Consider the following 14,316-nt stretch of genomic DNA (forward strand, 5'->3'; position numbering starts at 1 on the left):
CTCTTCCCGGGATACCTGTCCTGGGACAGAGCAGAGGGATGCGTTAATGTCTTGCCCTTTAGTTTGACCAGCAGTGTCTTCTCATCCTTTCTAGAGTCTTGTCTTCTTTGCCTGATTTCTTGTGCCTGGAGATCATTAGCTCTTGTGCTCTATGGAGGACATCCTTACAGATCTGCCAGCTTGTTGCTCTCCCTTGTCCCTAAAGGCACTTTCCCTGGGGTTCGTACTGGCTTGCTCCAGAGGCCTAACTTTGCTGCTCACCTGATTCACATCCCTCTGGACTGCAAACTCTACCAGTGTGTAATCACTGTGGCACAGGTAAAGGTCTGAGGCTTATTAGAGCTTTCTTGCATGCATCTTCACTGCAGTCTGGGCCAAGATTAGGGAGCTGCACTCCATCAGGGAGGGAGCTATGGGGCCATCTCTGTGTTGAGTAAGGGGAAAGAGATACAGACTGCAGAGGAGGGTAGAAGAGTGGCTGCAGGACAGCTGGTCAAGCAGAGATCAGCCCAAATGATCTGGAGCAAAGGAGTGTTTTCTTTTTCTGTGAGCTAGAGAGATGGAAATTGTAAATGTGGTCAGTCCCAATTCCTAGAGAAATCTCTCTCCTGATGGTGGGACAGTCTAATACACGAAGCATGCAGAAGAGAATTGCTTTTTCCTGCAAACCTCAGAATTAATTTTTCTATGAAGATATTATTTGCAGTGACTTTTGAGCAAATTTGTTTGAGCAGCTTATGGACCTAATGTTTAGGTCCTTTACCTTGTTAGGGAGTAGACTGGGGCACATGTGACAAACCATTTCTAACAACCTAACCTCTCTTTACCGCTGTTGTCATGTTTTCTGCTATTCAGGGTGATCTGTAGCCTCTTCTAGCTGCTGTGGACTGTGTATGATGGTACACAAATAGTGTGCACTCTTTCAAATGTCATTATAAATCAACTGAATTGGTGATATCACTAACTACTACCATAACAGGCCTTCTAACAGGCATTTAATCTCTCCTGTAGACTGCTTGGACTTACCCTCTTACCAAACGTCCTTCGGTAGCAGATGAGAGACTGCCATTCAGGTAATGGCAACCCACACCACCAGTCTTCTGTTCTACTGCACTTTCTCCACTATATATCCTTGAGTACTCTCTGAGAAGGTGATGGACCTAAGGAAGCTGCTCATCCACAGCAGACTACTCATGGCCACTCAAAATTTTCCTATCAAAAGCCATCTGGGATCCATCCATGCTAGAAGCAGCCCTCTCATTGTTTGTCCTCTGAAGCACTGGAAGATGAACACCTGCTGCTATAGCATGTTTTATCTCAGAAAATGACATTTCTAGGATGTTGTCATCTTTTCTGTGCAAGCACAGACCAAAAACTGATTTATTGGTGTGCTAGAGGAAAGCTTGCATTATGTGACTGTTCCCAGCTGCTGGAATAACCAGCTGTTCAGCTGCAAAGTTTATGTTGAGTTCCTTGAAGTTCCTTTTAGCCCCATCTTTTGATTTTTTTCCAATTGCCCTTTTTCTTTTTTTTTTGAGGTAAAAAAGGAGACATGTCAGTTTTAAAAACATAGTATTTTCACAGACAACCTTTGATTAGCAAGAAAAGATTAATCAGTCATTGCCCTAATTTGCTCTCGGTTGGTATATATACCATTGCAAGCAAAGGAGCAGCTACCTTGAAAGCTGCTTACTTGTTCTATTAGACCAAATTATATGTCATTAGAGAGCAAGTGCTTATGGTTTACCTGTCTAAAGATCTCTTGCTCTACAAAATGCTGTGGTTCCTGGAGAGAAACTAAAGCAGACCAAATTCTTCTTTTTCTTCTCCCCTCTACGCCACCTCCAAAAAAGAGCAAGGTAAAGAGAAAAATGTCTGGGCTGGAGGTGATCCAATGAAGCAAAATGGAAAATGAGTGATAGTGATGTTCTATTCTGGGCATGAGATAATGGCTGGATCTCTGCTTGTCCTAATTATGGTATGATGTCCTAGTAGAGTAAAACGCCAGAAATTCATTATCCAAGTGATCAGAAGCTCGTGGAAAGATGTATCAGGAAGGTTTATAATTGTCTTCAGGATCTCTATAATGAACAGGGCTTCTGACACTGTGCTTACATTGGGAGTCAGGTTCTGCTCAGCTGTTTGCTCAGTGTGATGTTTCTGCTCTTGGTCTTTCTTACCCTGCTGAGTGACCAGTGTTAAGAGCTCTGCAGGGCACTGGGTGCTGTGGCTTTGTTTCTTTAAACAAGATCTTCTCTACAGCTAATCCTCAAAGATTTTAATAACTATTTTGCTCCCCTGGCAAAATTGGATTATAGCAGAGAAATCAGGTTGTATTAAAGAAGTTAATCAATTTCTGTTTGAAGAAACTGTAGGGCTGGAAAACTGTGTTGCTTCATATGTTTTTCCTGTGATAATCCTGGTGTAAAATTATTTGCCTTAATAATACAAGTCACCTCACATTATTTCTGGGGGTAGTTATCTGCAAAGTCATCTAAGTATTATTTGTATGCCATGATATAAATTTTACATAAATCAAGGCATTTGTATAAAAATATTTTTAACAATACTTATAGAGCAATACTTATTCTTCCTCAAAAATATTTTTCAGTGTTACTATTATGGTGAAATGCTTGAGACATATGGATTTCAGTTACTGGCTCTGTACAAAATGAAATACAGGCAATGCATTCACCATTGTCCCACTCATTTGCCAGTCCAGTCCTGACAGAACATTTGTCATTAGCAAGACTGTACAGTAATTTCAGAGTTTGGTCAATCTTTGAATTTGTTTTCAATATTTAATATTACCAATGTGCATTCCAATATTGTTAATAAAATGGACTGAAGGTACTGAAATTTTTTCAGTCTAAAAAATGGAATTTTTTATCAGATGGTGTTAACTTTATTACTTTATGTTGTATTATGACTTTTTACCCTGTAACTTACTGAGAATCTTTTTTATTTGGCCAAACAATGACTTGGGACCCAATAACTTATTGCCTGTCCATGAGTGATAAGTCAACATAGTGCAGAATTTGCAGTATTGCTAGTTTTTGTAATTTTTCTACAGATTGAGCAATTTTGTGTAGTAATGGTTAGCACATCCATGGCAGCAACTAAGATTTTTGATTGAGGACCTCAGCTTCCTTTAAGATAGTAAGTTTCTAGCCACCTTGGTTACAGAAAAGTTGGTAAACATGCCAGAATGTGTTTAAAACACATAGTGTCAAGCGACAGACACACATAATTAATTTTTTTAAGAACTAATGAGTTATGGAGACAGAATGATGACCTTTGAACACTTGTGGCTGCCAGTGCGGGCATGTAGGCGTTTTAACCTTTCTGCTGGCTTTCACATGCATGCCATTTCTACTGAGTTAGAGATCTATGTGGTTTTGGCAACAAAAGCTTTTCCACTGTGATTAGCTTCTCTTTTGGTCTGACTTAAGCTTGCTTGTGTTCTTTTATGATATATGCATATTCCTCTCCTGCTCTTCTTAAAATCCCTTTTTGAAATATGTGTAAGAGCTCCCTTTTTTGACATTATAAAAGATGGTTCTGTGATTAAGACCTGTAGAGCTTGTCTTAAGTGTGTAATTGTGATTTAAAGGAAATGCACCTCTACATACTGCAGAGAGGAGGTCTAAAATTTTCATCATTAGAACTCTGTTAGGCGCTGGGTGAGAGTTGGCAGAGTTGTTCCACTCCAAGCAGTTTAAAAACACTGGTTTCATGTTGCAGACTTCCATGGGACTCATTGTCACTATTAATGTTTGCACTTGTCAGATGGAACAAAACAGAATAGGAGAGGAGGCTGTAAACACCTAAAAAAGTAGGTCAATGGGCCAGCAGGTTATTTGGCCATGCAAGAACGAGTGGCTTCATTGAATCACACTGTAATTGTTTTTCTCCTCTTGGCAGATTGTTCTGCTATGCTTTAACTTTCTATGTTAATGTTTGCATCTGCATTTTAACTACTTGCGAAGCTCTGTTAGGTGCAGGAGAAGGCACTCTAACTTTTCAAATCAAATAAGTGATAATTCTGGTGTTTTCCATGAAAGTCATCAATGAATTTACAAGTAGCATAACCTTAGTTTATAAGTTCCAGCCTTCTTTTTAGATTTTAATATACTTTAAAATAACATTTTTTAGAAATGGAAGAAGTACATGTTGTAGTGAATTTGTTTTATTTTCAGGACAGTAAGCAAGGCAGATAGAAACAGGGAGAGGGAAAAACCCTGATTTCATGTAGCTTAAAAATGTAGATAGCAGCATGGTTCAAGGGAAGTAACTGTAAATGAAATGTAATTGTATGAAGAGACTGGAAGTAGGCAATCACTTATGTCAGTGCAGAGTTCTTGTTTGGAAGAAGTTCACTTGTGAAGCAAGTTTGTGATACATTCTAGGAATTGATTTTGAAATGGGTTTTTAAACAGAGAGTTAATGGCAGTGTTTGAGGAAGAAGCAATAATAATGCAACTGGACAACTTTGCTAGTTGTAAACAGCAGCAGCATTCTGCACTTGCTGGAGTCCTGAGAATAACAATTTTGGAGACTTGGAGAGGAGATGTAACACAGAAAGCCAGAAGAGACCCTAATAAGAACTTCAGTGAAAAGATGTTTAAATAATGGTGTATAAATACACTTTGAAGGTAGTGTAAGTGGATGTGAAGAAGTAGATGATATGAGTGATACCAAATTCGAAAGTGAAAAGGACATCAAGGCTAAAGATATAGGCATAAAGTGATAGCTTAAAGCCAAGATAAAACTGTCAGAATGTCTTGCTTATCAAGAAGAACTTTAAAGCAATGTCAATTCAGAAAGTAAAATACTTGAGCTATTTTTGATAAGCAGAATATTGCATTTAGAGATTATGCTCATTAAAACAATTGCTTGTCTTTATTAAAAAATTAAGAAGTAGATAATTTTTAAACTCGCTGATTTTCAAGTTCTCCATTGTTATTTTTTGACAGTTTGGAATTTATTTTCTGCTGAAGAGGATACCTCTAACTCCACATTGTTCTTCACGGGAGCCAGGTTTCATCCCCAAACCTCATACTTCAACAAGTTCCAAAGTGTAAAAGGTAAAACTGTTCTTATAATTGATAAGGTTTCCATGGCTTTCAGTTATCAACACTGATGGGCTGAGCAGCAGTGTTAAGTAGTGTCTTTTGCTCTCCAGAACATGAATGAATTTGAATCTTAGAAAATAGAAAATAGACATAGTCCTTTATTTACCTAGTGTTTGCTTTCAGCTTGACTGGTTTTGGTGGCATTATCTCTGCAGTCTTATCCTTGGCATGTTTAAGCACTGAGAGTGTTCAGTGTCTTGCAAATTTGGATGCAAAGAGAGAAGGGTCAAGCCTTGCAAGATGAGAAACCAGTGTGCTACAGGTGCATTTCCTGTACTTTTCAGTACTTTAAACTTTTTGTCTGGATACCAGATCTAGGTTGTCGGTTCTGACAGAATCTGTAGATTGTAAGGAATGATTTTGTTGAATTCTGGGAATTGAGCACTCTGTTAAAGTAAAAAATACTGACTTTTAGATTCTGATTCTGCATAGTGAATATGTCAGTTATGTCACAAGTAGAAGTTTTCTGTATTTAGCTGTACAGGTGGTTTTCTTTTGCAGGTTAGGGATAGTGTATAATTTGTCTTACAGAATTTCGTGTTGCTCTTGATCCCTATAATTTTAGGTGCCATTTCTGTATAAAAATTAACACAGAGCTAGAAGTGTAATAAGTGCATAGTTGTATAAGTGCTTGCCATGTAAGCTAAATGAAAAGAAGTTTATAGCTTTTGTCTTGATTGTGAACTTAGTTCCATGCCAGTCACAATAGTTGGCTTTTACTGCTGAGCAGCCTGTCTCTTGTTGCACACTTTTGTCAAAAATTCAAACAGACACTTCTTCACAATTCACTGTTCTCATGCCATTTATGGCTGGTTTTAAATGCCACAACTCTGTTACTTGGAAAAGTAATTTGGGGAATTTATTTTGTCAGTATGGCCAGTGCAGTTGTTATTTGGAAGAATTGCAGGGAAGAAGTGGTTTGCTGCCAGTGCGTCTTCATAGCACTGGATTTTGGAGGTGAAGGCAAGGCAGAGGTGGTCCATACTAATTGAAGAAGTGGCCATTTGAGCAAAAACACCAGCACGCCTTGTGACATGCTTTGGAAGACATTCTGCTGCAGCACAGCTCTCCCATTTACTTTCCTGCTGCACTCAAGTTATGAAACGTTGTGGTGAAAAATGCTATTCTTGTGAAGGAAACCCACACAGTATGTGGCTGTTGCAGATGCAGAGATAGTTTGGTTAATCACAAGCTTTCTTCCTCAGTTTGTTCCTCAGGCTTTTGCTGCCGTATTTCTTGTGGTATTGACACTGCAAGTTCCACTGAGTTTAGTACTCTCAGAAACTAATCTTTTTCAGAAAATATTGAGTCACTAAATGAACGATTAAGTTTGTAGCCTGCTAAAAATTCCTGGGGATCGGCAAGTTCAGCTCTTATAAAACATGCTGCAAACAGTTGTTCCCTAATCAGTGCCAATGTTACTGTCCTGCTGCTTCATTTGAGCAGCCTCTGAAAACTGACTTTTCATATGAAAGAAACAGGTTTAATTCTATTGTTTTATGTTTGAATTTGAATTTAGCCTTTTCATAACCTGTATTGTATTCCTTCTCTCACTGTTAATATTTTGTTCACATTCTTAACTAAAAGTCAAATGCACGTCTGGAAAACTAAAAACTTCCTGTCATGAGTAAGTGACTGCTTTAAGATATGGTCAGATTAAATTTCGCACAGTACATAGATCACAGTCTAATCATTATCTTGTTATCTTTTTACATGTCTATGATAACAATGTGCTCAAGAAGAAGTACTGTAAGAATAAATTATAGTTTTAAAGTACTATATCCCAAGTGCTTTCTATTTGCAGTGTTTCTAAGTACAATGTACTGCTAAGTGTATTTAACATCTGTTCAGCTCTCAAACTTATGAGGGTTCTTTAGGAAAAAGTTCAAATAAAAACTAAAAGCTATATCTGAATTCAGAGTCATAAAGAGGTCTGTATTGGTTTAGTGCAGACTTATTTACTGTAGCCTTAATAATGTTCTCTTGAACTCTGTCATGTAAAATGAGGTATTAAGGCTCAGGTTATGCTGGTAATGGAGACTGCTTTAGAGGAGGTAGGAAGGGAGAGCAGAGGGCTGGAAGAGAGGGGAGGATTAGGAGCAAATGAAAATGTTAGTATGCTTTAACAAAGAACACATTTTTTTTCCCTCAGTCACATTTTGATATTTTTTCTTCTTTTTCAGGCAAGCGTACAAATGTCTACCACAAGACTAAAGTGTGCTATGTTATGTTTTTTACCATAAGCACCCATAAAATGAGCTCCATTGCAGACAGGTATGTTAATGGATACAGAGAGTTTTGGGAGAATTACTGTTCAGTTCTTTCTTTAATAGTATTTTTTTGTACAGTTAGTACATTTAGATGTTAACTTCTGCAAAAATTAAAGAGTGGGGTTTTGGTTATTTTTGACAAAGTTAATTTGGTAGTTGCTAGATGTGTCATTTTGTAGTCACTGGAAATAGTGATTTCAATTGCCTGAGGTTAATCTTAAAATGCATTACTTGTTTTCAGCCTTGGAACAACATCTGTGCAAGCTGAGCTGATTTTTAACATTTACTTGAACTATTAATTTTTTTAGTACTTCAGTTTTTGATTAAGAAAAGCAAATACATTTAAATGATTAGTGTTGCTGTAGATGATAGTAAAGTGACCTGCTAACCTATTTCAAGGGAAAAGTAATAGCTGAGGTATGTTTTCTGCTTGATTCCTTGAGCTGCACTCTCTTAGCAACTTAGGTGAACATCTGTACTAAATATCCTATATATTACCACTTTTGAGGCTTTAAAAATGAAACTTGCATCTAATTTATGTCAAGTTAAACACAATTTAAAAAAAAAGAAGAGAAGCAAAAGGTAAAATGTCTATAATGCTTGTTTAATATATCAGTTCTTCTAGTGAAATTCTGTGGCATCTCACTGAAGCTTCAGCCTTTTAAATGTGTGACTTGCTTCTAAAAGCTTGATGTTATGTAGTAGCATACAAAATAGTAACTTCCTGACATCACTGCGTATTATAATGTACAGTAAAATTGCCTGATGGTTTATAAATCAGAGAGATGAGATAAGCATTGTAGAAAAGTTACTTGGATTAAGAGAAGGAAACATTAGGGTAAGAAATTTCAGGGTAGACACACAGAGGTCAGTGTGGACAGCACTAAATAGACTGAAAGCAGGGAGAAGTTAGAGAAATGACATGTGAAAGTCCATTATACAGCAGTTTTGGGAAACAGAATAACAGTTTTGACTTCACTTTCAAAGCAAAAGGAAGTGAAACAAAGGAATTGTATGAAGGATGCTGAGGCATCTTTAAAGGAAAACACATTCTTATTTTGGTTTTTTAACACCTCTTTAGCAGTAGATGGACAATTGTCAAGCTAAGAAAGTTATGTGATTCTTATTGAGGAAGAAAATACAATGAATAGTTACTGTTTAACATTGATACTACTTGTGTATTTATGAAATTAAATATGTGGATGAAGTATAGCATATTCCTTAGCACTCTTCCACTAATAGTATTTCAGAATTCAAGAAAAATGCATATTCAGTAACTGGAATGGAAATTGCCAGTAAGTAAAAATAAGTCATATATGTCCTCTCCCGTGTTTTGAAAAGGGTAAGGTAATTCAAGTAATCAAAAAGATACAAAACCAAATTTAAGCATTGTTCAATTAAATGTTTGTATAGGGCTGTAAGTTCTTTTGAGAAACAGTTGTGTCAGAAATAGAAGGTTTTTTTTTTTCTTTTTCTTTAGTAAATGCAAGCAGAACATAGAAGACTTAGCTTCAGGTTACTGATTATGGTCCTTGTGAGACATCACAGTAAAACAGTTGCTTTCTTGATGTAATGGAGATGATGATAATGAATAGTCAGCTCTTTCTCCTTCCTCCTTCTTTGTTATTGGACTTTAAAGGAGAGTAATTTCTACTCCAACATTTATTCCTTTTTGTTTCTTTCAGAAATGATGGAAGCATTTTTGATGGGCTGGTGGAAGAAGATGACAAAGATAAAGCAAAAAGGTAAATTTCAAAGTTACTTAAAGCTAAGAAAGGTTCTGTACTTTAGGCTTTAACTTATTAGTGTGATTTCTAAACAATAAAATGGTTACTCTTAATAATAAGTGTATTACTCAACAGCATTTCTTCTACTGTGATTTTTCAGGTATATTGTATATTTATAATTGTGGTTCAGTTACTTGTGTTTTGTAAAATGATATTTTATTCCAAAGGCTTTGCTGCACTGTTCCTTGAGGAGGAAGCCATTCTTCAAAAATATTGTCTGAGATATGTAGTAGGTGTTTTTGTGACAGTTAGCACAGCAGAAATTCTAAAGGGGCTGTTGGCTTCAGGAACCTGGAAGTAGTATACAGCTTATAAGAAAGTCTCACAGTTTTTATAAAACATTTCCATATTTGCTTTTCAGAGTGTCTAGAAACAAGTCCGAAAAGAAACGTCGAGATCAGTTTAATGTGCTTATCAAAGAATTGGGTTCCATGCTTCCAGGTAATGCTCGGAAGATGGATAAATCCACTGTGCTGCAGAAGAGCATTGACTTTTTACGGAAGCACAAAGGTAACAATAAATGTTATTTATAAATTCTTAATTTTTTAAGTGATAACATTATTACAAAAAATATTAAAAATTTTGCAGCTTCTTTAAGGAATTTGTCAAAAAGTTGTGAAGCACTTCTGGAGAAGGATATTCTTAAGATCATCTGGATAGCAAAGATATAACTGTGTAAAAGCCAGTACTATTTGTTTTGTCCCATAGTTGTCAATGGAATCTGTTTCACAAAGAGAAGATTTATTTTTGAAATAACCTCAAAGTGTTTTGTTCTGGACAGATGTTGGTGCAAGTTGTTAAAAGTTTTGCTTCACAGGAAAACTGCTGATGACTGGAAGTACTTGCTGGAAATACTTACTTGATTATTTAGATAAGCCTGACTTGAACAGTTGATTTGTTGCTCTGGATTCTACATGAAGCAGGATAAATCACTGACAAGCTAGTCCCAGAGAAGTTAGTGCTCCTTCTTGTCATCTCAAGTGCCTACCTTGCTGCTTAAACAAAGGTGATAAGGCAGTAGGGCATTGTGGTTTCCAGCAATGTTTCTGAGTTGGTTGCTTGACAAGAGAAAGTGAAATACTGGGGCAGAGAGCCCAGTAGTGTAGGCATTTTTGCTTTTTTTTTTTTTGTTTTAGCTGGGAAAAAATGCCAGAAAAATCTACAAATACATTAGCTAAATTTTAAAGTTTTAAGATGTATGCATGGATGTATAAGCCACTGAGTGTATGTGTGTGTGTTGTTATTTAAAGGTCGTGTGAAATGTCAGAATGATCAATATCCTTGAACATCCTTGCTATGCTTTATTCCTCTGGCTGTTTGCATCAGCCCATGGTGGGATATACCCAGATATGTTGTGCTGAAGTTTATTACAGGTTGTTATTTCTGTAATGAAAAAAATTCTTCCACCAAGTGTATTCTTGTTTGTGGCTGTTAGATATTATATATATAAAAATATCTCTGTTCCTGCTCCTACACTTGTTCTTAATATGGCACCTTGTGGTTCACACTGTCAAAAATAAAATGAAAACTGAAGAAAATGGACTCTTTTGCTAATTAAATAATTTCCTTGGATAATTTCTTGCAATACATACTAACTAGAAAGCAGTAGGGTCAAAAGAAGTAGCTATAAGGTTATAAAATAAGTAAAGCTATTAAGTGGATGAATAGTTATGTAATTATCAACAATATATGTGTCAATTTAAGGTATGAGAAATGTTTTTCCATGCCCTAGCATGTCTCTTCCATTAGTGTTATGTTTCCAGTAACACCAAATGTGTACTGAATATTGCTATTAAAATTGTAAATGTAACTCAAATGAAAGAGAAGGGGGATATAATTTATATGAGAATTCATAGATTTGGGGGTTTACTTTCCAATTAAATATTGATTATGCTGTTTTAATTTTCTGAGATACATGTGTCTCATGACAAAAATAAAAGCAGTATGTAGGCCCTTCTTGTGTAAAATTTAGTTATTTAGGTTATAATGCTTTGTCAAAATCAGTTCTGTTTCAAAATTAATTTATCTTGCTGATTCCTGTCACAAAACATAGAACAAATGTGTGTCAGCCAGCCAGCAGCACCAGTTATATTTTTTTCTTCAAAGTGCTTTCTGAGATTTGATTTTTTAATAAAGGGGCAAAAAGCAGCTCTGGAGATGGTTGCCTTTTAAGGCATGGCACTTCTGTCCTTCACTTGGTGTGACAGAATGCAGCTCTGTGTGACTGCACATATCATATTAAGTTCCCTAAAGCTCTGGCTGCCAGTCCTTACTAGCATTGCTGTGCAGTATTTTACATTAAAATGTTTTTGGACAAAGTGTTGGCAAAGTTCAGAAGAATATTTTATCTTCTGAAGTGCTTGGATATGTTACAATAAAGCTGAACGACCTAGCAATAAATGGATTGTTCAGCACTGAGTAGCTGCTTTATGATTGAAATCCTACTGTGTTCAGCCACCAGGATTTAACTGCATTGCTTCTGGCTCTTTCTGGACTATCTCCACATTATCCAAGCTAGGTACTCTGGCACCAGCTCCACATGAACTAGCTGAATTGGTTGTTGGCCAGTGTGGATTTCTCACTGGGAAAATATAGGAGACCAAACACACTGAAATTGTATCGCTGGGAGCTTCTCTTTGACTAATACTGTCTGTCATCTTTCTTTGAATTTGTAAACAAGAATTTTTTTTAAAATTAGTAAATACTGAGGAATTTAACTGCAAGTAGAATAATTGCAGGTAGTAGACTGATACTCCTACAACCCACAGAGAAATGGTACAGATCTTGGCTTGGCTAGCAATTTCTTTAGAGAATTCTCAGTGCTGGTGTAGGCATACTTCAGATAGAGAACTAGAAGACTGAAGTTTAATGGGCAAGTTTGGTTATGCTCTTTTAGTTACCTGGCTCAGGAATTTGGCCCTACTGTCATTTATCTATGAGTGCAACCTTCTGACAGAATTTCTAGGTGTTTCTCTGAAGGTACCAAGTGAAACAGATTCTTTCTGTTGCTTTCTGTTTGCCTCTGTCATACTTGCTCTAATGATGGAAAATATAAAAGAACACCTATACTTGTGGTATTTCAGATTGGTGGGTTAAAGGCATGAACTTCAGCTTTTATTCAACATAAATCCATTCTAGTGCAAAAGACAGTTTTTTTAATTCTGATGTAGGATGGTTATAAGGGCCAGAATGAGCCAGTGAATCAGACTTTCCCAGTTTAAAGTGAAGATTATCTGTGTTCTGTGGAATGAATGCACTAAGTTCCTGGAATTTTGCCTCCACTTTGGTGGCAGCGCTTTTCATTTTTGTGTCCTTTGACTTGCCCTTCAGTGTTCAGTATCTTTGTGCTAACTGAAAAGCTACATTTGGAGTTATGCTTAGGTTTTATTTATTCTCCAGCCCACTCTTTCTGCTTTGTGCTACCATTTCAAAACAGATTGGAAGAGCCTGATTAATTTCTATGTTTTGTGAGATCTGATAATTGGAAAGTCTTATTTGTTGTTTTTTTCACCTCTTCTTGCAGCTTTCCACTTTTGGCCAGTTTCTTGCATGACGTTGCTGTTGTTTGCTGTTCTTTTAGTTAAGTCTAAAGCTCTTTTATAGTTTTTCCCCTTTGGTGTGGTAAACAAAATTACAAACTGCTCCAGCCCTTTGCATATTTTAACTCAATTCCAGGTTTTCTGGCTCTTTAAACCATCTTAACTAAAACTCTATCTTATGATCTTTGTGCAGATTTGTCCTTTAAAAATCAAAACCCTTAAAAATTGGTTTGGTTCTTTTGATTTGTCTGAATACTTAATTGCTTGTCCAAGATTGTTCTTAAAACCAGCACTTCTGTGATGCCCTTGTTATTCATCAAAACTGAAGCACTGTGAGGTCTCGCTTCGTGTTGTTCTGGATATTGGTTGATAAGGAAGCATCACTTTCAGAACCCTGGGTCAGGCTTTGCTTAGCAGCTGTTGATTCTCTCACCTGTATATGGAAGTTAATCTATAAATTTCTGAACTCCTTCAGGAATCTCTGCTAATCTCTACTTCTATGTCCAGGTTCATCTGTATGTTTGTAAGAGGCAGGAATTCTAGAGCGGAGTCTGTCATACAGCACTTAACAATCTTGGTTGAAAAACTACTCTTTTTTGAGTCTAACCAGAAAAGAGCAGGAAGAAGAGAAACGACAATGGCAATTTTTTTTTGCAAGGGTTAGAATGACAAGGATTTGCCAGGATACTTGAGCATTAGCCATTTAAATTACATAAAAAGATTAGGAATTTTGGCTTTCTAAACCTTTGTAAACAACACTCTTAATAAAACATTTTATTATAGTCTCAGAGGAAAGCATAGTATTTTTTCATTATCAAAGTCCGATACTTCAGTATTACCTTGAAGCCTGGCAGGGCTGGACACAAACTGGTTGAAGGAAAGAGAAAACAAATTTAATTATGATAGAGGAGAAGACATTTAGTTTCTTTTTAAGGAGCAACATCTGCATGTAATGAATGAACAGCAGAGGAGACTGGCGAACTTTCTGCTGTTTCTTAACTATGTATATGTAGTTTAGGGGAAAAAATGGCTTTTGGAAGTGTTAATCCTCACACTGTGTATGTGTTTGTTTGTAGAAATTACTGCACAATCAGATGCCAGTGAAATTCGACAGGACTGGAAACCAACATTCCTTAGTAATGAAGAGTTCACACAGTTAATGTTAGAGGTATATTACTTCTGGTTTTCTGGGGGTAGAATAATTCCTCACCATGAGTCATTCCATTATGAAATTTTTCAGTTTGATGACATGCCTTTTATTCTCATACTTGGGTTGTAACTATATGTTTTCATGAAGATAAACCATCAAAATTCCTATGTATTCAGAGTGTCAGAATTTTGTTTCAGAAAAGCAGATTTTCTTTGAACTACATTTTCAATTAAATAAACAAAGTAACAGAACGAGTCCATAAATGAAGGTGTTTACTGTCCAAGTGGATATTTTAAATTATCAACATAAGGAAGGTACTAGAGAAAGAATTAATAAGCCTAAGTTAAAAATCCTAATTATGAAAAAGGCATAACATATCCATGTAACTTGTGAGCAATAAATGTTTTAATTTCTTTACTTGCTGTGCTTTCCAAA

At 36.3% G+C, this 14,316-nt stretch overlaps 1 protein-coding gene across 10 annotated transcripts in view; it reads left to right on the forward strand.

Moving 5' to 3' along the window:
• The window catches only part of CLOCK (clock circadian regulator), a 64,372-nt gene that overhangs the window by 24,052 nt on the left and 26,004 nt on the right, over positions 1–14,316 (forward strand). For 8 of the 10 annotated variants that reach the window (XM_074541492.1, XM_014264878.3, XM_074541491.1 and 5 more), the window contains exons 4-9: positions 1,012–1,073; positions 4,977–5,087; positions 7,319–7,409; positions 9,091–9,150; positions 9,554–9,702; positions 13,808–13,899. In XM_074541492.1, the coding sequence (XP_074397593.1) occupies positions 1,055–1,073; positions 4,977–5,087; positions 7,319–7,409; positions 9,091–9,150; positions 9,554–9,702; positions 13,808–13,899 (522 nt within the window). In that variant the 5' untranslated portion in view covers positions 1,012–1,054. The remainder of the gene's footprint in view (positions 1–1,011; positions 1,074–4,976; positions 5,088–7,318; positions 7,410–9,090; positions 9,151–9,553; positions 9,703–13,807; positions 13,900–14,316) is intronic. The other 2 variants (XM_005483906.4, XM_074541493.1) reach the window with 1 other exon arrangement.

The sequence above is a fragment of the Zonotrichia albicollis genome, chromosome 5 (assembly GCF_047830755.1).
Source record: "Zonotrichia albicollis isolate bZonAlb1 chromosome 5, bZonAlb1.hap1, whole genome shotgun sequence".
Taxonomy (NCBI): Eukaryota; Metazoa; Chordata; class Aves; order Passeriformes; family Passerellidae; genus Zonotrichia; species Zonotrichia albicollis.